At 43.5% G+C, this 25,831-nt stretch overlaps 1 protein-coding gene across 5 annotated transcripts in view; it reads right to left on the bottom strand.

The window, feature by feature from the left end:
* Nucleotides 1-25,831, bottom strand: part of TEAD1 (TEA domain transcription factor 1) — a 265,236-nt gene that overhangs the window by 188,297 nt on the left and 51,108 nt on the right. For 2 of the 5 annotated variants that reach the window (XM_020893262.2, XM_020893265.2), the window contains exon 1: nt 7,061-7,143. The exons of 2 other annotated variants lie outside the window; for them this stretch is intronic. In XM_020893262.2, the coding sequence (XP_020748921.1) occupies nt 7,061-7,075 (15 nt within the window). In that variant the 5' untranslated portion in view covers nt 7,076-7,143. Of the gene's footprint in view, nt 1-7,060; nt 7,214-25,831 lie in introns of those variants that run through there. One more of the 5 variants, XM_070473395.1, reaches the window with a different exon arrangement.

The raw sequence follows: 25,831 nt of genomic DNA, 5'->3' as shown, positions 1-25,831 counted from the left end.
GAGATAAAATAAGCATGCTCCCCTCCTGCCCTCATGGCACACCCTTCCAGCAGGGAGACAGAGATGTAGGTTAATTATCTTCAAGCCCCTGGCTGGGAAGCCTGACCGGCCTTCACCCTCCCACTCCCTCCGTGCTCCTGCAGGAAGCACCTTTGCTCTCAGGACAAATGGAACCCCTCACTCACTGCATAGGAATGATCCTGTCCTTGTGGCAAATCAATCTTGTTTGTAAGATCTTTAAGGCTTAGGCCCATGCCTGCAGTCTTTTTCCTCAGCGTTTCCTTGGCATATCCTTGGCATTTAATGAAGCTATGGCACACAGTCAATGTTCCCCCAAAATAATGACCTGATGGATGCCTAAAATAATGAGCCCATGGGTGAATAAATGAATGAACAAGTGCATGAATATAACATGGCAAAAAAGGAATAAATCAAGTGCTTCTGGAGCATAGAAATAGGAGCTGATTCTGTCTCTCTGGTCAACAAGGGCCTCATGGGAGGTGGCGCTTAGGCTGGTTTTGAAGCCTAAGTAGGATTTACCCAGCCTATTATGAAAAAGCTCACAGAAGCCTAAACTGAGAAGGGTATCTGTGGAAAGGATATGGTGAAGAAAGGACAAAGCACAAAATAGAAAGGTAAACTGAGCCGAATCACAAGGGACCAGACACTTAGCAACAAAAAGTTTGGGCTGTTTCACCCAATCAAAAAAAAAAAAAAAAAAAATAGCAGAAAACCTTTCTCCATTTCTCCAAAGAGGACATACAGATGGCCAACAGGCACACAAAAAGATGCTCAACATCACTCATTATTAGAGAAATGCAAATCAAAACTACAGTGAGATAACAGCTCACACAACTCAAAGTGGCTATCATCAAAAAATCCACAAACAAATGCTGGAGAGGGCATGGAGAAAAGACAATCCTCCCACACTGCTGGTAGGAATGTAAATTGGTATAACCACTAGGGAGAACAGTGTGAAGGCTCCTTAAAAAACTGTTTTTACAGAGCTACTGTGTGACCCTGCAATTCTACTCCTGGGCATGTGCTGTGCTGGGCTTAGTCACTCAGTCGTGTCTGACTCTTTGCAACCCCAGGGACTGTAGCCCACCAGGCTCCTCTGTCCACTGAAATTCTCCAGGCAAAAATACTGGAGTAGGCTACCATGCCCTCCTCCAGGGGAGCTTCCCAACCCAGGGATCAAACCCAGGCCTCCCACATTGCAGGTGACTCCTGGGCATGTATGTGGAGAAAAACATGGTCTGAAAGCGGACAAGCACCCCAATGGTCAGTACAGCACCGTTTACAACAGACAAGACATGGAAGCAACCTAAATGTCCATCGACAGAGGAATGGATAAAGAAGATGTAGTACATACATGCAATGGAATATTACTCAGTCAGTAAAAGAATGAAATAATGTCACAGCAACACGGATGAATTTAGAGACTGTCAGACTTAGTGGAGTCAGACAGAGAAAGAGAAATATCATATATTACTGATATAAGGAAACTAAAGGTATTTAAAAGAAATGATGCAAATTATATGAGGAACCTAAAAAGAAATGACACAAAATAACTTATCTACAAAACAGAAACAGACTCACAGACTTAAAAGAATGTATGGTTACCAGGGGAGATGAATCAGGGGAAGAGATAGATAGGGACTTTGGGACTGACATGCACAGTCTGCTCTATTTAAAATGGATAATCAACAAAGTTCTACTGTGTAGCACAGGGAACCTGCTCAATGTTGTGTGCCAGCCTGGATGGGAGGGGAGTTTAGGGGAGAATCGATATATGTATACGTATGGGAGAGAACGGATACACGCCTATGCATGGCTAAATCACTTTCCTGTGCACCTGAAATTATCACAACATTTTTAATCTGCTATACTCTAATATAAAATTTACCAAAAAAAAAGCTTGAGCTGTTTCATACAAAGGCAACAAGAAAACCCCAGCAACATCAGGAGTGTATAAGCAACTTTTAAAGGAGTATGTATGTTAGTGTATGGTATGTGTTTGGGGGAATTAAGGATGAAGAATGGGTAATTTTATAAATTTAGAATCTGAACTTTTTAATCCAAAGCATTTTCAGTGAGGTTCAAAACCAAAAGAGTTCTCTAGACAAATTCAGGTGTTACCATGTGACATATCCTTAAGCATTCCAAATTTATAAAAAACTTTTAACGCACAGACAGACAGTGACAGTTTATACAGGTGTGCTTGTTTAAGCAGCCCAGAGTCAGAGGATTAACTTCGCTCTGTGCCCAGTCTCAGCTCTTCCAATGCACCCTCTGCGACTTGGTCATGGAGCACTCCACGTCCCTCGCTGACATTGCAGTCATCCTGAACTCAGTGTGAGGACTAGGACACTATGCTCACACAGTGACACACACGTGTGTGAATGGCCCACGTTCAAATGCCGGCTAATGGGAATGTGCGCATCAATGAACCAAAAATGTATGACACGGCTTGCTCACAAACGCCCACCCGTTCCCAGGGTAGCTGACGCAACGGAGTCCCCACCCCTCCAATGAGGAACCTGCCATTTCATGGATGACACAGGGATGAATCAGCTGCCACCCAGGTCTTACCCTGAGAGGGATGCAAACTCAGGGGCCAGGTAAAGCCTCATCCTGCCCCCCCAAATCAAAACCCTTGTTTTACGCCCAGTGCAACCTCTACGGGAGAAAGATTCTTGGCAGGAAACCAGCCGAAGCAGAATAAGTATTATTGCCCCTTAGACAATACACCAGTCTTTCAAATTAACCAATATAACTTGAGCCCCTACTGAGTGCACAACACCAGCCCTAAGCAGTCCACAAGCGCATCAAGGGAATGTAGTGGGGCCAGAAGACCCCCAGGCAGACAGAGTCCTGGACACAAAGGCTGAAGCAGCCAGTCTGCTAGCAGGACAAACTTCCATTTCACTTCTGCAAGGCCCCCGGAGCTCTGAAGGAGAGCTGACCCTGACCATGTCACCTGTCACCGGACTCCTCCCTCCTTATCCTGGACATTTCTCACCCCAGGAGGCAGCTGTAGCAAGCAAAAAAGGCAAAGGGCCAGGGCTTGATTCAATCAATATCTGCACCTCCTCAGCAGCACTTCTGCAAGCTTGTGCGTGTGCGTTTGCATGCATGCCCATTCATACACACACACATACACACACACGAGGAGTTTTCAGGAAAAAAATAATAATAATGATAATAATAATAAAGGGCAAGGATATGGATATGTATTTCCTTCCAGGATCTCTTCCTCCTGCAAATTCTGCTAACCCTAATAGAGGAAGAAGGAACTCCTCTCTCTAATCAAAATGCAACCCATTTCCAATTATATCTATGACTTGCACTAAAGCTCTTCCAGTCTCGGACATTCACAATGTGGATGGCCCCTCGGTCCAAATGACTAATGATGAGTTTACTTCCAGGGCGAGACTTCAGAGGCCAAAAGGCCCAAAGGCAAAGCAAAGCAAACCTCACATACACACAGACCTGGCACACCAACACGGACACCTTAAAGATCACTTCTGTATGTTAACCATATTCTCTGAAAGCGCCCAAGAAAATCCAAAAAGGATGTTCCAGGCCCAGGGGGAGGGAACCCAATCCCTCAGCCCCACTCTGAGCGATCCTTCTACTCAGAGAACCTGGCTGAAGCAGCACCCAAAGGAAAGCCATCATCTCAAGCTTCTCCCATCCCTTTCCCTGCAACGCATCACCAAGAATGTCCGCTTGGCGGACCTTCATCTCTCAACTGCATCCCCTCTGCTCCTCCGCAGCCCACTAACTTTGCTCCTGTCTCACAGGCAGGACCTCATCACCCCTCTCTGAACTGGGCTGTCCCCTACATCCCCACAATGCCACCACTACCAACAAGTTGGTCCTGCCAGGTTCCCAAGCCTGGAAGTACATTAGGATGATATAGGTGGCTTCTTAAGAATATCGATCTCAGCCATGATACCAGAAGTACTGAATCAGAATCCCCAGCTCATGTATTTTTAGCCAGCTTCTCCTATGCTATTCTACAGCCAGAGAAGTTGTCTCAGAATGCAAATATGGCTTTCATCCTACACTCATTTTAAATCTTTCAGCAGATGCCCACCCCATCCAGAACCCAATGCATAGCAGGACACCCCCAGCCCTCACCACCTGCCACTAGCCTGCTTTGCAGGCATCTGTGCAGTCAGTCCCCCATAGCTAGGGACCAACTCCAAGGTGCCCAGACACAGCAGGCTGCCTGCTTCACCCCCTCAGCCACCTGGGTCCCTCTGCTCAGCTGCTTGTCTCACCAGCAATTACATCTAAAGAATGTCTACCGGTCTTTTCAAGACCAAAATCACCAACCCCTCCTCCGGGAAACCTTGACAGCTTTCTTCACTAGGAGAAGTCACTTCCATGTCCTCAAAGCACCCCAAATGAACTTCTAACACTATACTTGGTACGGTTCATCAAAATTTCTCTTAAGATATTATCTCCAGCTGATCAGTAAGCTCTTTGACATTTCCATGTTTAGTACCTCTCAATACCAGATGAATTGCTGGAACTTAAAAAAAAAAATTTTTTTTTTTCCCTAAATGCTTTCCTTGTGGGCACTCCTACCATTCTAGAGAGGACACTGTGCATCTGGAGAGTCTACATGGCCAGTTAAAAAATATGTACGTATAAAGGATACATACGGTTTCAGAATCCCAGAGGTTTTCATTGTGAGCTCTCCACTTGTTAGCTATGTCTCAGGGTGACGTGTGTATGTGCATGCATGCAAAATGGGAATTAACATTACCTACCTGCTGAAAGATTAAATGATCCATACAAGTACAGATGTCTCAATCCTCAGTAGTCATTACACACGATACTCATCTGTATGCTTACAGATCAGTGGGTATTTGTGCACACACGGCTGAGAACTGTGCCTGGCACACTGCAGGTCCTCAGCTAATTGTTGAACAAATGTACACAACTATAATTAATAGTTACTGCTTATATATCTGTCATTTCTGCTACAATGCACATTTTCAGAAAACAGGGTCTCTGTCCCATTCATTTCTGTACATCATTCCCTACCCCAGCGAGATAAAATTAGTTTAACATAAAATATTAATACAATCTTCATGACTATTAAGAAATTCATCCTTGTCTAAGGAATCACAAAGACAGCCTCAGGCATAGTCTAGATGAGACCCACAGAATGCAATAAAAAAACACAACAGTTTCAAAACCTTCTTCCAGTCTCCAGAACCCCTGACTAGCTAGCCTCTGCTGGACCCCCAACTCAAAGTAGGGACCTATGACCTAAGAAGCCACAATCTGAGGTCTGCACTGTGACACACACCCTTCCTCCGCAGTCTGTGACACCGAGACCCGGAGCCCCCAGCCCCCAGCCCTGCTGGCCCCCAGCCCTGATGCGGCAGCTGCTCCGCCTGGGACACTGGGACGTTGGATCATCAGATCGGGAGCCGGCTTTTCAGCTCACAGCCAGTTCACCCCCCAGGGGCCTGGGGGCTGCAGTCACTGGCCAAAGTGTCAGGTTACCACAAAAATAACAGCAGGCCTACACCAGGAAGGCGTGCAGGCCAAGTGCAGAAGGGAAGAGGCGAGAAACAGAAAACCAGGAGAAGAAAAGCAGACATTTGCATCTGAGTTGAAGAGGAACTGGGTTTTATAAAATGTACTTTAGATTCTTAAGTACACTCTTTTAACATCACCACTGCAGCCCCTGCAATAACTCATTTATTTAGCATCCAAGCCAGAGTAGCTTATATTTATACTATACTTAACTACTTTACACGTGCTTTTAAAAACATTATTTTAAGGTAAGAAGGGGGGGTGGGTTTTTTAATTTTCTTATTTAATACTATTTAGAAAAGTCAGATTTGGGTCAATAAAGATTTCAACAAGTATTCCCATTCAACAATTCCTGATATTACTCAGCTCTAATTTTCCCAAAACTTCATCCAAACATGACAGAACTAATTAGGCCTAGAGAAGGAGGGAGAGATCTTCAAAAAATAAAAGGCCAATGAAAAGCATGTATGCATTTTTTTTCCCTTAAAATAAAATTACAGATAACTCTCACGCTACCCTTGTGTAGGAACACTTCTGGCTTGATGTGGTCTGACCCTGACTGGGTACTTCAAAGTTGACTTCAATCACCACAGGGAGTTAGCAGGTTATTGAATCTCCATCCATTGTGCTTTCATCTTGGTTTACTCCACACACTAGGCCTCTTTAATTGGCTGCTCGCAACTGTTTTATAAGAGGGTGGATTGAGACCCAGCTACAAGGAAAGGATACCCTTCTTCCAATGGGCAGGTAAACCAGAGACCAGGCGGTGGACCAGGTGGGTGAAGCTTCCCATTGTAATCTCTTACATGTGAGAGCCGCTGTGAATGCCCTGGCAGGGGAAGACAGCTAACTCTAATAGGCACCTTACCAGCCTGAAGGTGTTGAAAGAGAAGGAAGATTTAAAAAAAAAAAAAAAAAAAACCAAATGGGGGAGAAAAAAAGGATTCTCTGTTCGCTTTTTTTAAAGTTAATTATGATGGAGAAAAGTTCCCCAACATCATATTATTTTGCAGTTACCGATGTTTGTTTCATGTTAAAATATCAGGGTTACAAGTATTAAACGGTACAGTAATGTTCTAAACAGGACTCTACTGCAAATACTTAAAAGGGGGACGAGGGGATCTTTCAAATGATTATCCTACTGGCAGCCAACAGCAGCTGATAGACATGCAGGTAAGAAGATTCTGTATCTTTTATTTTTTAGCTTTGAAGAAATAATAGCTCTCTCCCAATCCAACCAGTAAAAAACTTCAGAGAAGGAGCCTACTATCAACAGAACTTGAGCTCTATAAATGTACAGGAGCATCAAATCAACAGTGAAATGAGAGGCAGCCTCATTCTGCTTTAGAAAACAGTCAGAGTCGAGCTCCCAGAAGAGAGGACCCCATCCGGCTCACGCGGTCAGAATGCACACATCATGCAGGACACACCACACCGTGCAATTATCCACCATCACTGCCACCGCTAAAAGATCTTTAATAATCCTGATTTTTACCATAAAAGCTCTCATTATTATCCCAGTTCTCTTTTGCTTGCTCAGCGGGCCTGGTCACTTACAGGAGGATGAGAAAAACCCAGGGACTCGGCTCATCTTTCCCCAGCCGTGTCTTCCAGGGAGTGTCAGTGTCCCCGCAGCCCAGTGCCACGCCACCACACTGGCCGGCACTGGGTTTAAAATTAGACGCGCCCTGGAGAGCCACGGGTAACCTTCTGACAAGGTTAGCCGGCAGAGCAGAGCGCGGCTCAGCGAGGGACATTAATAAGAGGCAAAGGAGGGCCTTTCAACAAGCACGTTAGGGCCTCTCGGAGCCCTTGCAGTCTGGAAGCCGGGCCCCAGCAGCAGCAGGCTGACCAGGCTCTTACTTTTTATTCCACCGAGTCAGCAGCTTCCTTTACAGACGACAAACACAACCTTCAAAAGTATTTCTCCCTGATTAAATTCAAAATACTTGGTCGCTGATCATACAAGTAATGTTTTAACACTCTAAACTGGATTTTAGAAATATGGTATTTATAGGATGGCTCTAATTATAAAGTTAATGCCCGCAGGTGACCAAAAGAATGGAAAGAGAAACACACGTTAACTTTACCCACCGCCCTCCACCAAATAATAGTCAGGGCTAACAAAGCATTTTAATGTATTTTCATGTGCTATAACATTATTATAATTATTACCTATTGTGTGGGGTTCCTTTATTGTCCACCTAAGGTTTCACATTCAGCGTTTTTCTGAGTCCTAAAATATCTCTGTATTCATGAATTTAAGAGGCACAGCAATTCCATGTCGTAGATATACTATTATTTGACTATTTTCCCATGGCTCGACATTTAGATTTTGCCCAACTTTTCACTGTATGGCAAATATCCTCATAGTGACTTCCGACAGATTCCTAGAATCCAAGGGCAGGAAAAACTTGAAGCCACTGGTACAGACTGGGAGCCTCATAAAGACAGGGACGGTGCCTGTCACGCTGCAGTGTTTTCTGATTAAAGCAATGTGTCTCAGTACTTTCCAAACAGACACCCCTAAATTCTAATGTGAAACATTCTGAGCACCTACTAAGAGATCACCATGCCAGAACCACCAAGGTCCCCTCAGCACTGAGACGAAGGAAGAAAGCCAAGCCACAGATCCAACACTTCTTAACATCTGTCAAAGGTGATTCAGACACCACCCCTGCCAGCACCTGTTTAAAACACTGGAAACACTTCCACACAGGCTGGAACAAGTCAGGGACCCAAGCCTGACGAATGCCTGTCCCCTTAGCTCCCGCCCCTCTTCCAGAGCCCCCAACCTCCTCACTATCCAACAAGTACAGGGTAAGTGCCTGGCATAACTGGGGGCCTCCAGTGGTTTCCACTGTGTTGATGTCCACAGTGTCTGTTAAATATTTTAAACATCACCCTTCTTCACATACCATTTGTAACTTAGGATATGCTTTATAAATATTGTTAATCCTCCTCCCCTCCAACCAGTTCCTCAGATACCACTGTTTAAAATCTTCATTACCATCACATCAGTGCTGTTTCTTAAATTCATTCTCTAATATTCTATTTTTAAAACTGAAATGGATAATTAATAGAACTTACCAAGATGTTGGCAGGGGGGAGGGGGGCAGTTCTCACTCAATTATTCTCTACAAAGCACAGTGAGTTGGTTCAAACAAAAACAAACATCACGATCCTGAGGGTCATGGACCTAGTAGAAACACCAATGACACTGGTTCCCCCAAGGGTAAAAGTTATCTGCTTAAATCACAGGAGACTTGGAGGAGCTCTCAGATCCTCAAATATAGTCTCAGCAAGCTAAAGCAAAAATACAGAACTGCTGAAGTCTAGAGATAAAAGGAGTCAGTACAGCCTAACTTACGCCCAGACCACCCTGGTACTGGATTACTCTATAACACCAATAAAAGCAGCATGTGGGGCAGGGCATATCACTATGCACTCGGAAGCATGACCTCTACCTTAGCCCTCTCTTCACAGGGCTAACTATTTTCTGTGGGAGAGAAGAGATAACTAGTCCTGTTATCTGTGGAACAGAGTTTCATTTCCTTCAAATGTTTTTGTCTATCCTCTACTGGGGCTGCCAGGGCAGGAACACCAGCCAGGAAAAGGAAGAAGGACAAACAAGGGGTCTGTAAAATCAGGCTTTCAAAACCAAGACGGTGTCATCCTGGATACATTACAGCACTCTCCAGTATAGTGGCTGGGAAGGTGGCTCAAGCTGCAATCAGCTCAAAGACAATGCCCATCCACACCTCCATGGCGGAAGAATATACTCAAAACCCCAAGTCACTACGGGGGCTAAGGCTTCTTTGCCAAATCAGTATAATTCTAATTGATGGGTATAAAAATATTTTTGATTCTTAAAATCAAATATAATGGCTAAAATGTAAGGAAATGCCTTGCAGTAGTAGATGGAAATAATATTCAGAGCTAACATATATTCCTCACTACTGTGTGTGAGGAACAGGGTTTAAGACTCTACTTTTATTATTTCTTCTAATCCTCATTACAACTCTATTAGGTAGAGATATAATATTACCATACCCATTATTCAGATAATGAAGCAAATAAGGTTTAGAAACAGTAAGTCTTTTATCCACAGATAAAATAGAAAATCCAGATTCAGATCTATCTCACCTTGAGTTCAAGATCTGTCTTTGTGATAGAGTGAACGTCTCATCACTGGAGATAATCAAGGAGCAGCTGCACAATCTCTTAACAGGGATACTATGGAGGGGACTAGAGTAGGAAGAATGTCAGAGAAGGTCCATTCCAACCCCTGATCTATGACAGATGAAAACAAACTGCCTGCTCTATGCTGGCCAGCAGGCATGGGACCTGAGGAGTCGGACAGAGGCAATAAATGAAGTCGGCACACTTTTAGAGTCAAGATAAGGGACAGATGCTCTATCTTTCTGCTCACAATAAAAAGCAGCTAAAAAGCAAGGTCACTGGAGAGTGTCCAGACTCTTGGCCACTGGGACCCCAGCAGAGCTGACCTAGCAAGCAATGATGCCTCTTTCTCCCTCTCCAGAAATTCAGTGGCACAGATGAGCCCCTTGCTACTGCAAGGCAGGGAAAGAGTTTGGACCCTTATACCTGAATTTTTTTTTCTAACACAAAGCTAGTATTTATGGTGAATTAATGACTCAAATTTGTACTGAGAGGTATCAAGAACATAACCAGAAAAGGAAATGAGTGAACAAGTCACACAGGAGAATAAGCATATGACAATACATGCCTCTTCACCAGGAGGGAGAAAGGATGGCAAATTCAAGCAAATTTAAAGTGTTATTTTAAACCTCCTAATCAGCAAACCTTAAAAGAGCAATAACATCTGTAGTGAATATAACCCAGGAACTATGCTAGAGGTATTGGGGATGTGAAGATCCAAATGGCTATACTTACTAAGAGTCTCAAAAGGCTGAAATCCTTTGACCTAATAATCCTAACACTAGAAATTTATTAAGAGAAAATCCCATGGGAGAAAAAGATTAGGAGCACAAAGATCTACATTACAGAATTGTCTGTACTACTATGAATGGCAGAATGATTAAGAAAACCACAGCACAAATGCAAAGGAAAACTGTGTGTTCATTTACAAGAAAAATCAAAAAGTACAGACAAACAAAGGAAAGTTACTCAAAGCAAAATACAAAAATACAAATTTTTTAAAAGCAAAATACAAAACCGTGTGTATATGTATTATCTACATAGTTGTGTGTATATATGTATGTGTGTGTATACATATGCAATTACAACTCTAACTTTATGCACATTTCTACAGAAGTGAAAAAGAAAACTGATACTGTTAGGAGGGTGACATTATAGGTTTTTATTTTACACTTTTTATGTTCCATTGTTTTGTAATTTTTAATAAATTATTCTGATTTTCTTTAAGAAAATTGAAGTAAACTCAGATACAAGAGATATTCAAGCACCTAAATACAAGAAAGCTTGGAGGTCAGGCACCTGTTAACACTTGCTCCCTGTTTTACCACTAGGATCCACCCAACCAATCTCAAACTCCATATCACAACCTCCGAATGCAGACACAAGGCACAGATTATAGCTGACTTCAGGTAGACCTAAGGACTTAAAGTTCCTCTAAACATTTCAGTAGCAATAATGGCTAAAACTTACAGAGAGGATACATACTGTACCTGACCATATTCTAAGCAGTTTATATGTCAATGCATTTAACCCTCATAACAACACTATAAGGAAAGTACTATCGTTATTTCCATTTAGAAACAAGGAAACTAAGAGACAAAAGCCAGGATCTGAACAGCCTGACTGCAGGGTCTACACTGATAACTACCCAACTAGATTGTGTGAAGTATAGACAAGTCTCCCAGCTGCTGCTCTGCTGGTCCTCTTTTCTGAAATGTCTTTCCTCCTCTTAGCTACCTATACAGTTGCCACACATACTTCGGAGGCCAACTCAAGTGCTACGTCTGCAGCAAAGCCTTGCCTGGCTCTCATGTCATCTGCTACGTTGCCTCTCATATGTCTCATGGAACTTCAAACACATAACTACAGTTTCACTGATACTGCCTAGTAATTGCCCGAGTCCACCTTCCTCATAGACGACAAGTTTGGGATGGGAAGCAGACAGAGGTAGTCTTTGTCTTATGGGTCACTAGCCCAGTGTCTGGCAGGTAACATGTAATCAAAGAGGGAGGGAGAAAGTGAAGAAGGATGGATGGGTGGCCAGAAAACTGCATGAATGACTACTCATTAAAGGCAGTAGAGAATGAATGCATGTGTTGCTGGGTGACTGTTTCACACATGCTTGGGGTTAAAATAAAACAGGGCCTTGAAGAGTATTCATCCTCAAACAGGAAAGAAATCCACTAAAACAAGGATAAACCTTGAGGACATTATGTTAAGCGAAATTAGGTCACAAAAGGACAAGTATACATCCGCACATTCTAGTTTGTATGGGGGCTCATTGACCCAGCTCCTTCACATACCAATGGATGACAGTACTCAAAGATACTCTAACTTGAAACTGAAAAAAAGGTGGGGGAGGGGGAAGCAGGAGGGGTGGGATGGGGCGGGGAATTCAACTGCAGATGGCCAGACAGGTTCCTACTCCTCCATTAGAAAAGGGGAGACTTTTGTGTGTGTGTGAACAGCTTATTTCCAGAATCTCTACCCCTCCCCTCCAGAGGGTACAGCTCCGTGCCCACCATCCGATACCCAGACTGAGACCCAGGTGCCAGGCGCAGCACAGGGCTTAAACACATCACCTCTTCAAATTCTCTTGAGGTCAAGGGAATATTTTCTTCTTTGCAGGAACAAAAGTTTAAACAGCAGTTTGGTCAATTCGTCAGGCACCTATTCTTCAGGCTAAAATTAGAAAACATTCTTTAAAGGCTGATAAATCTTTATCAATACTGAAGGGTCAGTCCAAAAGGCAGAGGAAGTAATTGCTGTTCTTTGCCTAGACCATTTTCCCTTCTTCAAGGCAGCTGGTACCTGTACTGAATTTCCTCTCTAAGTGTTTCTGCCATATAAATTACTTCACCACCCCTAAAACTGTTCTGCTGCACACACCTCCAAGTCTGGTGCATGCCTCCCAGAGGAGAACAAACTTTTAGATTTGCTACTGAGCAAGTGTGTTTTCTTTACACTCCCCCGCCACCCTCCTAATTACTGGGCAAACTATGAAGAACAAGGCTCACCCACTCTGGAACTCCACTATGCAAAGAATATAGGACCCAACTGAAGAGTGTAAGTGACTTCCAGCATGAAGCTGACTTTAGGGCACATGTACACATTTGAGCTACTCACAGCTCCAACCAGGTCATGCTGCAATGAAAGTCAAGACTGTCAAGGTAAGAGATACACCTGCCTGTGTGTTTCTGGAAACCCTCAATCAGTAAGCAAAGTCCTCACATGAATGTTAGGTTTTGTTCTTACTCATTCACAAAAAAATCATAGGTAAAGGACATTTGAGGATCTGAAATAGAGAGGACTGACATTCAAAGGACATTTTTAAATGGAGATCATGATTACTTTGTCTCTCTCTTTTTTTTTGCTTAATCTTGCCTCTTTAGTCAAACTCTTTAGTCAATTTAGTCAATTAAAACACATTAATACGGGGACAGAGATGTGTCAACACTAACTCTGAGGACTTAATTTCTGCTGGGAAAGATAAGACAGGACAATAATATAACCTTTAGCAAAAGCATTTTCCTCATCTATAAACAAGGGAGCCGAAACAGGACTTTAAAGTAGCTATCAAAAGTAGGATTCTATTTCTACTCCATTCAGCTATTTATGGAACAAGCAGAATTCTGGCCCAAATGTGGGTGGATTGTCCAGCATTTGAATCTTGTTAAAGTCTCCTAAATGTTACTGACCACATCATTCATTCATATACACATATGTGTGTGTATACGTATATATATACACACACAAACACATATACACACACATATATGCACATTCTGACAGCACTGTTGCTTCTGAAAGAAGCAGACTGTGGCAAAATAATAAAAAAAAAGTGTTTATAATTCTGTCCAACTGTTTCTAAAGGCTTTTAATATCTTTTAAGAAAATTATGGGTAAAATTTAAAAAGAAAATACATTCTCATGTATAACAACTCATTTAAAAGAGAAGTAAAAGCTTCATTTGGCTGTCTATCTCAAAGAAATACTTCTTGCTTCCCTTTCCACCCCTGTTTTACCTATGAAACTACTCCATGAATGAACAGCAATCAAAAACCCAGGTTCCAGCTGGAGTCCATGACATTCCATATGTCCATCAAAATTTTTAAAAATTCCCTATTTACTTAATATGTTCAAGCCCCATTCAATAAGCTTGAGGATTATACCTTCATCTAAAACTCAGAATACTGTGATTATTCAGACACTGAGATTTTTTGGGTCTAAAGAATAATCACTGATCAATTGTTATCTTCTAAAGAAGAGAGATGACCGCATCGATCCCACTTTACCACTAGTTGAATTCAACAAAGTATCTAAAATCCTAAATACACAAATAATACTCCCAATTCCATGTGCCTTCTTTAAACTGAATTATTTCTATTTTAAGATGCATTGCTATTATGCAATCCTGTGTTTCCTGAAAAGTTTGTTCTAGGTAGGGCAGTGGCATGTTCACGTGCACTCACACACAACACACACACAGTGAAGAAAAAAAAATCTCTTTGGTCTTAACAGGCTGTAAATACATTCATATACTCCAGTTTTGAGCAGAAATAGTACATGAGAGGAAGAAAAAGGATACATTTGGAATTTCAGGATATTGCATATAGATTCAAAGAAATCTGAGAGGCAATTTGCCAGAGTAAACAAATATCATAACCGTATTAACATTTTAAAGGAGACTGTGTTCACAGTTCACACATACTGGTACAGTGCTTGAGGGACTGCCTTATTCCCTTCTGTAGATGTGCAGATAAAGCACGGCCTACAGAGAAACATCTCCTACTTCCCTCCTCACCCCTGCTTTATGTAGGGCTGCGACACAGACGTGTTAGGTACCTGGACTACTCATAATTTATTTCGGTGTCATAAAACACATACAAGCATTTGTTCAATTAGCCTTAAACAGGCATGTGGCCAACCCTGGGCCAGGCTTTGCGCTGGAGAGATAAAGATGAGTAATAAACACGCACCCCGCCCTCAAAGATCCCACAGTCCAGTGAGAGGCAGACACATCAGCTGAAACCCGAGAATCCAAAACAGTGCATAGCAGAGAGTAAGTGCTCGAAAAACACAAAGCAGATTCAGGAGTCAGGGAGGGCAGGCAAAGATCTACCCGAGGATCTGGAGCTGGGTAGGGAGCCTGACTCGAGTGTGGAGGGCTGGGCTGGAATGCACACTCCACCACTTCGCTGCAGTACCAGGGCAACGTGTGTAATGTGGTCACGCCTCAGTGTCCTCGTGTGCTCCCTCCCAGGGCAGTGATGAGCTAACATACAGGGAAATGCCTGCATTGGCAAACACGTTAACCCCATCTCTGCCCAATGGCAGCCCCTGGTCTGTGGCAGAGAACCACTGCAGGAGGAGATTTTTTTTTTTCCTACTTCTTTCTCTCCCTTTTCTAACCCTTCCTGCTAAACCTCCTTTCCCCAAAGTTGACTCAGAGTGAATGAACCAAAAAAGGAAGTGGGAGGAAGGGAGAGGGAAAGAGAACCCTGGCTAACTATGAAGAAAAGATGGCCATCCTTTGGAGGGGAAGCCATCAGTAGTTCTAAACTAGAAAAGGGAAAACACAAAAACCAACGAAAAACTCCTGAACCAGATACCTAAAACATTTCAACTTCTGCTGGTTAAACTGCTTTTCTGGATGGCCTCGGACTCTAGCCAATTAGCTGGAGTTATTTTCTTCCCATCTCCCTGTTTGAACTTCCTTTACTAAATTAAAATAATTGCAGCACATTAACATTTAATCAACACAAAAGACTAAACCAAGCTCAAATATAATTTTAGATCTTTTTCTTTTTTTAAATAAACGGCTGCTTGTGTATTTTTGTAGATCTAGTGCTGAATGCTCACTTGTTTACATCTATATTTTCATGCACACATACACACGCATTATTCAAGTAGGTGCACATCTATATACAAATATAAACCAGCCTCCTTGTAGTTAAGGGAAGCATGACAGATACTAGCATGTACGGGGAGGCAGCAGGAAAGGCAAATTGAGTGTCTACCCCAGAATCCTACAACCTCACCTCGCACCAAAAACTAAGGCCCCATGCAATGAAGATGCCATGAAATTCCGAAGAAGACCAGGGCTGGAGGTGAACAAACTCCAGGGACTAGACCCAGCCCCTAAAGAACCTCTCCTAACCCAGAGGGATGGCATGGGGATGGAGGTGGGAAGGGGGGTCCAGGATGGCAATGTATGGCAAAACCACTACAATATTGTAAAGTAATTAGCCTTCAATTAATATTTAAAAAAAAAAAAAAAAACCTTTCCCTCTTCCTGGAGGAAATCTTGCCTTTCAGTAAACAGGGCCCTTGTCCCAACCAAGAGAGCTGAAACTGTTGGGAGGGGTGGTGTGGGAGGGCGCGGAGCAGGGGCCCCAGCACTGCCTTCACGCCTGCAAAAGCCCACTGCCACATGGAGGGATCTGGAACCTTCACATTGCTGTCCCTCCATTCTCATGAGGCTAAGAAATGCTGCCAAGTTCACTGCAATCTACCTCAGCAGGCCTTTACTTAGCAGCAGCTATGCCCCAAGCCCAGCGCTCAGACCTCACTTCCCATGGCATCATCTCATGTGTGTTTCACAAAAGGAAGGAGGCAATATTACTCTCCTTTCAGAGGTGAGGAGTCTGAGGATCAGAAAAGCTGATGAAGGGCCAAAGGCAGAGACCACAGTGGGTAAATGGAGGAGCTCCCAGGCCACTTGCACATCATAATGACTGGCCCAGGGCTCCGAAACTGAGCTCCTGGGCTCTGGTCTCCCTCCAACTCTAATCTAAGTGGAATCAACGGTAAACAGGTCTTACCTTTGTGAACCTTAGGCTTAATGACTATAAAAGGAAAAAGAGAAGCCAACTTTTGTTCTGGACCTTCCAAGACAGTCAAATAAGAACCCTCTCTGTGATCATGATTCAGCTCAGTTCTCAAAGGTGGCGTGGCAGTTTCCCATCATCAGCTCTCTCAGCAAACAACATGGTCCCTGTCCCCTGCCATTGCTGTTCTCTCAACTCGGGTTTTCACGGCCTCAGGCATTCACCTACTGTGCCCGAAGGAATCCCTTTACTGTCTGCCTTCCTGGAAGACGTGAAGATCCTTCTCAACAATTAACTCCAGCCCAACGGAGCAATGCTTGAGCAACCTCAGAGGTCTCTGTGCTTATCTTTACTACATCTGATACTCAGGTTTTATTCTCTTCAACCCCACTGTAGGCTCCTTACCCAGAGACCCAGCTTGGACTTCTCTATTATTTGTCATCACTATGACACTACCACCAAGCCTTCGTACCTGGAGAGAAAGCCAAACAAATATCCATATGTCAACATTTTCTGGGTAACTGTGAGGTCACATAAAATAAAAACTGAAGTAGGAATTAGCTTTTTTAAGAAAAATAATATGATATGGTCTTGGCCCCAAACAACTCACAACCCAGTGAGAAAGACGGAGACATAAATGACTGCTAGGATCTGCTGAATCATTTGACACTGGAATTTGCCAGTGACCAGGATTTGGAAGGGACAGTCACTTTGAAGGATGAGAGAGTCTGCTCCTGATACTATCTCAAAGGATATGATAACCGGCTGACTTTAACAAAGTAGAAATTTAATAAGGATAAATGTCAAGTCATGCACTTAGGTCCAAAAAAAAAAAAAAGACCACTCACAAGTATAGGGTAGAGAAGATCACATGAGAAAGTCTTAAGGGATTGGGTTGCCCAAAAGCTCAATGACTCAGTGTGATGAGGCGCCTATAAAAGCGACTGCAAAATCAGGCTGCCCTGAGTAGAATGCTGCATTCACAGTAAGAAAAGTGAAATCTCAAAGCTGGGTCCCAGCAATCATAGAGGGATGAACAGTCAGAAGTGTGCACATTTCAGAGAGTTGACAGGAGTGTGACACCATGTCCTAATAGGAATGAGGATCGTGAAGCTGGAGAAAGAAAAACGTACGTGGCTACAAGAGTCATCTTCAAACTAGTCTTGAACTTTACCATTCCGCTCCCAGAAACAGACAACAGAGATATAGCTGACCTAACCTATAGAGGCACTGACATTAACCCAAAAGCAGGGGTTTAAAGTATGAGAGGGAACAGGCAAAAATATCTGATGAAACTGAATATATTACCTATCTCATTATAAAATAGTGTTACCAACTACAGTATCATAAATAGTTATTGATAGGGAAGTAAGAAAATTACAAACTACTATATACAAAGAGTATGATTCATTTTGTAAAAACAGCAACATACACATACATCAAACACTGCACTGAAAATGGTATGGAAGACAATGTGGTATGAAGCTCACAGCACTGATTACCTATGAGCAGCGAAGTTATTGATAGCTTCCAATTCTCTTTTTTACTTCTCTATATTTTGCTTCTCCATATATTCTCAATGTTTCATAGTGGACAAACACTGTAAATCTGGAAAGAAAAACTCTCATAAATGTTTCAAAAGAAAAATGGGCTATCTGAAAGCTCTAACACATAAAAAGAGGAATTAGGCTTGTAACTTAAGCAGGAAAGGGGGGATTGGGATTAATGGGTGAAGATTCTAGGAGACCTTATTTGACTCAATATAAGACAATGGTCTGTGAGAGAAATAAACAGTTCCACTGTTATAGTGAGCTCTCCAACAAAAAGGCTGTGCCTCTAGAATGTTTTGAGACTATTTGGGGAAATACTGTACTGTAGGGAATACAGTACTGTAGGGAAAGCCTCCATGGTGTACAGGGTTCACTTCTCCTAAATCTATATACTTCAAATCCTTTAATACTGCTCAAGGCAACTATGCTGCAAAATCCATAATACCTCTATATAAGTTCACATTCTCATTCAAGCTTTTAGGATCTAGTTCTCTGTCCTCTCACCACATCAGAGCCAATGGAGTACAACTCAAAGAACTGGGAATCAAAGGTTCAGATCCCAGTAGTAGCACTGGAAAGAACACAGCCTTGGACAAGTCACAATCTCTAGGAGTCTCAGTCTGCACAACTGTAAAATGGCAGTAAAATGTATACAACCTCACAAGGTAAAGCTGATTTTTCAAGATAAAGCCTGTGAGACTGCTTTATAAACAATAAAGTGCTATACAAGCTAAAGACAATACATTCCTCTCATGAGCGCATATAAGCAGAAGTTGGATGGGCAGTTACAGGGATCCTATTCCACTGGAAGCAGAAAGCTTTCATTCCGAGATCATATGATTCTACCTTGTTGTTCAAGCATCACCTCCACCAAGAGGTCCTCCACTCCTTTCAACTTTCTTCTGACATCAGAGTATAGCAATGATTGCTTTTTCTCAAACTTCTAAGGCTGAGTTGATTTTTCACTATCATTACATTTTCTTGAGACAAGGACCAAGGCTTCCATCTTTATCCTCAACTCCCAGTGCTGCTGTAATTCACAAATGACTATTGGTGATTCGACTGAACCTTAATAGAACCCCTAGGGCTTCTCAGGTGGCTCAGCGGTAAAGAATTCACCTGCCAATTCAGGAGACACAAAAGACACGGGTTCGATCCCTGGGTCGGGAAGATCCCCTGGAGAAGGAAATGGCGACCCACTCCAGTATTCTTGCCTGGAAAATCCCATGGACAGAAGAGCCTGGTGGGCTACAGTCCATGGGGTCTCAAAGAGTTAGACATGACCGAACATGCACTCCAGCTCCAACACCCCAGGACCCCTACTTAAAGGACCAGCACTATTGACATCAATATGGAAACATGTTACAGTGCTGATTCCCCAGCCAAGTCCCAGCTCCACTAAATCAGATCCTGCATTTTCACAAGATCCCCAGATGACTCCTATGCTAACAAAGTGAGGTTGCTGCTGCCGATGTACAGACTACCTTCAAGAAGCAAGGGTCAGGGGCATGCTCATTCAACAAGATCTCTCTCCAAAGCCCAGCAAAAGGACTGACTCATCCTCTCACTCGTTTATTCAGTCATTCACTCACTCAACAATAATATGTTATGTTCCTATACCATGAGAAGCACTTTTCTAGGCACCAAGTCTGTTCGCGCAGGTGTAATTGAATGGTAAGGATCCTCTAATACTAGAGAGCATGGCCCCATCCAGCTGCCTGACCACAAAATCCAGCTAAAAACAATTTAAGTGCCTCTGAATTCCAGCTCCTCCAACCCTGGCCCTGCGCCTCAATTGCTTTGCAGGTGTCAGGGCTGATAACTCTTCACAAACCACTGGAGAACCCACCCACACAATAGCCACAGCTCAATGGTTTGGGCACAGCCCCTTTATATTTCGGCAGGTGTTACATTCCAAAAATACTTCTTACAAAGCACGGCAGGAATTCTTCACTGAGGAAAGAAAAGAGGTTCAAGAAGGACCTGATTTTTCCCGAGGGACAGAAGAGACTAAAACCTCTCACAGAGAGGTTTACATTTTTAAAATGTATTTATTTTATCAACCACATGCTCGCAAGTCAAATATCCCCTCAAAGACATTTTGCAGACAGAGATATTCTGGGAACATACTGGAGGCAGCTTATTTATCCACCGCTATTATAAGACTAGCCCAAAGGGATGAGTATCAGATGCTATCTCCCGCTGAAATGACAGTCTGCCTGCCTGCCACCTCGATGCCAGGTCACAGCTACTTCATGGCCCCAAATAGCCCCTGCTTGGCCCTTAGAAGACTGCCTCTGCCCCACCGGTCTTGCAAGAGGCTTCCAATTAGCCCAGGTCACTCCCAATGGGGAGGGCTATCAGTTTGCTCTAAGAATTCTCCAACATCTTTGGAGTCTGTAAACTGACAACAGAAAATGTAATTAATATACAAACACGATACTAATATGGAATACTGCCACAGTGCTGGAAACCCTCGGGGGCTGGTAGGATCCCAGGCAAACTCAGTTCTTGGATTTTATTGTCCAAAAGGGAATTATAAGAAAGCATACACCGGTCAGCTACAACTGTCTCAAAGCTCTCTCCTTTACTATCTTTAACCAAATTATCCTTCGGGTCACAAGATTGAGCAATTAGGAAAGCTTTCCACTTCTCCTGTAGGTCCTCTCTACCTTAGACTAGTAACTGTTTCCTTCCCCACAGTGAGCATCTTGGGGTGGGGGCTGGCCTTCTATGCAGTTCAGTATCTCTGGAGCCCAGAAGATAAGACACTAGGTCTTCAGTAAATACTTACAGAATGATGACAATTCATTCATCAAGCATTTAATGAGTGCTGAGTTTTAGGATTAGAATACTAAATACCCAAGGATGAAAAAGAAATAAAGAAATGGTTATTAGCTCTTGTTGACCTTTGGGGACTAAACAAAACAAGAAACAAGGACTATAAAAAGCCTGGATGCAAACTCCAGTGTGATAGAGGAGGGAATTCCTGGAGCAAAGCAAGCCAAGTGCAACAGAAATGGAATTTTCTTATCCACAGCATGTCACACAGATCCACCCCCAGTCTGTAATTCACTGTGTACTGCACGCATTTCCCACACTCCAGCCTCTTACTCTGCAACTGGCCAAATTTCTCATCTGCCTTTTAAAATATCAGTATATACTGTATGGGATACCCTGTCTTCCCACTAACCTGTCTTATTAGCAGGAGGATCACAGCTCATACCACGGTGCACTCCTCAGAGGCATTCTGACTTTATCTTCAGTCCCAGCTGTAAGGCTGTTAGTGCCACATTAGAGAGAAGGACAGGGGTCCACAGGTTTGCCACAGGCTGGACCCCTGGACCCAACTCACATCCCTTCTAAATCCTGTGTTCTCATCACCGACCCACTTCCTCTCCCGGGCGTCTCTCTCCACCCAGCACCACTGCCCAACAGAAACACAACATGAGCCACACACACTTCCTACTAGCCTCATTAAAAAAGGAAAAAAGAAATGTGAAATTAATTTCAGTAACTTCTATTAACCCAGCACACCCAAATATTATTTCAACCTGTAATCAATATTTTAAAAATTGCCAATAAGGTACCTCACCTTCTTTTTTAGTACCAAGTCTTCAAAGCCCAGGGGACACTGATGGAGCAACTCAATTCAAGGTAGTGAGCACTGTGGCTGGTGGCTATGGACTGCACGGGGTGGACCTATTGTGGGCACTTCTTACACATGCTTGAGTCTCAGGGAGCCTAACACCTGTTGTTTCTAAGTACCTAAAGGACATACATAAAGTCTTTTCAGTGGCACCAGTTTCTGCTGGATATGAATTGGGGAGGCCCCAGATTTCAGCTGACATAGGTTCTCCATGTTTCAAGGACTTTCAGCTCCAACCTTCAAGTCTCATTGTAGGTATCACTCCTTTAAGGAAGCCTCTGTGGCTATGCCCCCGACAGAGCCCCCAAAATGTCACACCTCCAAACCCTAACCCCATACTGTGAGTGCCTGCCCCTCTGTGTTACCCACTATTGGATGTTCCTTGAAACAAGACTCTTTCATTCATTGCCCAAGCCTTATCTCCCAACATAGCACTGCCTCAAAAAATATTTGCCAGATGCATGGATGGATGGATGGATAAATTAATGAAACCCCTCCTAACACAAAATCTCTCTCTCTAGGCCATAGTTTCCTCCTCTGTAAAATCTCCATGGTTCCTTCCAGCTGTGAAAGTCACACCTGGGTCACAATACCAACTGGGGCACTTATCCTGAACCCACATTGCACAACCAGCTTGACCAGCCATCTGACACAGGAAGGAACACTCAGACAGCACTTGAGAGGTTATTTCTCTGGACCAGTGCAAAAGGGGGCAAAACAGATTATTTTCAGGTTTTCAAAAAGTATCCTATAAACTTCCTTCCATTCCAGAGAACTACAGAAATGTCTATGCTGTCTCATGTACATCTTTCCTTTTTTTTTTTTTGGCTGCAACTAGAAGCATTTAGGATCTTAGTTCCCCAACCAAGGACAGAACCTAGGGCCCCTGCCATGGAAGCGAAGAGTCTTAACCACTGGACTGATAGGGAAGTCTCTCTCATGAAATTCTTGAAAAGCTTCCCTAGCCAATCATTTATGTTTCTTATGCTGTTGTTCTTTTGCAGTTGCTAAGTCATGTCCAACTCTTTGCAACCTCATGTCAGGTTCTTCTGTTCTCCACTATCTCCCGGAATTTGTGCAAATTCATGCCCATTGAGTTAGCAATGCTACCTAACTATTTCATTCTCTGCTTCCCTTTTTGCCTCCTGCCCTCAATCTTTCCCAGCATCAGGGTCTTTTCCAATGAGTCACCTCTTCCCATCAGTGGCCAAAGTACTGAAGCTTTGGCTTCAGCAACAGTCCTTGCAATGAATATTCAGGGTTGATTTCCTTTAGGATTGATTGGTTTGATCTCCCTGCTGTCTAAGGGACTTTCAAGAGTCTGCTCCAGCACAGTTTGAAAGCATCAATTCTTTGGCACTTATTCTTCTTTATGGTCCAGCTCTCACACCCCTACATGACCACTGGAAAAACTATAGCTTTGACTATATGCATCTTTGTTGGCAAAATGGTGTCTCTGCTTTTTAATATGCTGTGTAGGTTTGTTATAGCTTTCCTTCCAAGGAGCAAGCATCTTTTAAATTTCTTACATAGAAAATGGTTAATTTTTGCCTTTAATGAATGAATATCATTAAAAGGTCACAAAGTCAGGTTTCAAACTCCAAAGTCCTGGTTTTCATCCCCATTGCTAGCCACTTGGTCATCAATTTCCTTATCCATAAAAGAGGGGCAACAAAATAACCAGATCACAGAGCTGCTGTAATGGCCAGAATGCCTTACGCACTGTAAAGGACCAAGAGAATGTAAACTATTACAGAAACTACTTCTTCCGAAACATGTCAAAGTGAGAAGACAGAGCAGTCCACAAATAACACTGCCAATGGCCAGGCCCAGGCCTGGGGAACTCAGGGAAAAGCTAGAAGGAACCCAGTGCACTCCACTCCTGGGCAAACATCGAACAGGCCCAGAATTCATGTCTGCACAAAGCCAAGCCCCAGACGTGCTGGCCAAAGATCTGGGGTAGGAAGCAGTCCAGAGGGCAGGCCCCCCAGGTAAACAGGCATCTGTCTGCCGGGCCCCACTGGGAGGTGGCCGCAGGGGAAGCTGCCTACTGGAGCGCAGAGGACAGCACAAAGGAGCCAGGCATCCGAGCCAGGCAGGGAGTGCCTATCTCAGAAGGGCAGGGCCCACACTGAGCAAGGCGCGCTGCCCTCTGTCAGGCCAGGCCAAGGAGCTGGAGAAAGAGCTTCATCTGTCCTTTCTTTTTCCTGCAATGTTTTCAGGGGTGTCTGAAATTTCCCAAACTAGTTCTGCCCATTTCAAACAGGAACTAGGTTTGCATGTACGTGTGTGTGTGTACACACGTTTTATTATTTCAGAAGAAAGCACTCTGCAGACTGAGAATGAGTCATCAGTAATCCTTGTCAATTTGCCAGCAGCCTGCCCCTCTTCATTACAAACAGAAAGATAAAAGCTCTTGCACTACATTAGCTGGCATACGCCTCCACAGACAGTACAAATAAATTAATTGTGCCTCATCTCAAACAGCCCGGGAGGTGTGCGGGAGGGAAAAATGCGCTCCGTCTTGTTTCATTAACAAATTAAACTGCAATAGAGCCATGACCATTCTCTTACGTACAGACGTCCGGCTATTTGGCCAACACCAGACGGTGGCCCATTTGGGGCGGCACTACCCAAGGTCCACACATTAAGAAACTTGTGTCTCCTGCTCAGAGGAGTACAAGTCCTTTACCCCTTTCACGGTCCTTGGAGAGGGGATGGTGTGATCCCAAGGACCACTATAAGGACACCTGGGGGACCAGAGTCATCCATCTCATACTGGGCACCACTGCAAAAGGGAGGAGTTTCAATCACTTACCCCAGGCAAATAAACAAACCAGTTCTGCGGCCCTGGTATGTACATCACAGTGAAAGAGTCTGCCATCAAGCAAACTCTGTCACGCTGAGGATGGTTAGCATTCCAGAAAGAACAAAGTTATTCAAGACCGACTTGAAAAACAAGTCAGACTCCCCTTCACCGCAAGCTAAGATTACACCCTCAAATACACCTTCCTGCGATTCTGAGAGGACTGCTTTTGCAGTGCAGTTAAAAGCAATTTGCTACAACGTTGTGATTTTCTTTATCCTGGTTCCTTACTACATAATTTAGGCAACCTGCATTTTAAAATTGAAGGAGCAGGACTGAAAAGCTGATCCTTTCATGTTTTATCTCCAAAGGGGCAAAAACAGTGCTTACAGGGGAGGTAGGGGACAGGAAGTGGGGTGCTGAATGCTAGAAGGAAAGAACAAAGTGGACTCTAAGGAGAAGAGGAAGGGCCCCTCTCCTTTGCAAAGATCACCCCATTAACCAGTGACCTGCAAGGACATTAAGATTCCAAACAGTCAATCCAACTGCAAAATATGTCCGAAGTGTTTATCATACAGATGGCCTCTGGGTTTGGGTACTGGGAGTTTGGTTTCCTTTTTGAACTGTAAAATCTAAGAATCTAAAAAATTCTAAGCAGAAAATCTGACCTCACATGGCTAGGTCCTGCCTATAACAAAAAAAGAAAGAAAGAAACTAAACCTAAAGATGGAGAAGGCACTGGCAACCCACTCCGGTACTCTTGCCTGGCAAATCCCATGGTTGCAGGAGCCTGGTAGGCTGCAGTCCACAGGGTCACTAAGAGCGACAACTGAGTGACTTGACTTTCACTTTTCACTTTCATGCATTGAAGAAGGAAATAGCAACCCACTACAGTGTTCTTGCCTGGAGAATCCCAGGGACGGGGGAGCCTGGTGGGCTGCCATCTCTGGGGTCATACAGAGTCGGACACGACTGAAGTGACTTAGCAGCAGCAGCAGCAGCAGCAGCAAACCTAAAGAAGATAATAATAGGGATTTTCCTGGTGGTTCAGTGGTTAAGAATCTGCCTTCCAATGAAGTGGGTGCAGGTTCAATCCCTGCTTGGGGAACTAAGATCCAACATGCCGCAGGGCAACTAAGCCCACACACCACAACTAGAAGCCTGTGAGCTGCACAGAGAAACAAAACAGTCAAGAAAAAAGCATTATAATAATAAAGCCAGATTCAACCTTATCATAATCGAAGAAATA

This window comes from Odocoileus virginianus, chromosome 10 (genome assembly GCF_023699985.2).
Source record: "Odocoileus virginianus isolate 20LAN1187 ecotype Illinois chromosome 10, Ovbor_1.2, whole genome shotgun sequence".
Taxonomy (NCBI): domain Eukaryota; kingdom Metazoa; phylum Chordata; class Mammalia; order Artiodactyla; family Cervidae; genus Odocoileus; species Odocoileus virginianus.
This window is presented reverse-complemented; position numbering and strand designations above follow the sequence as displayed.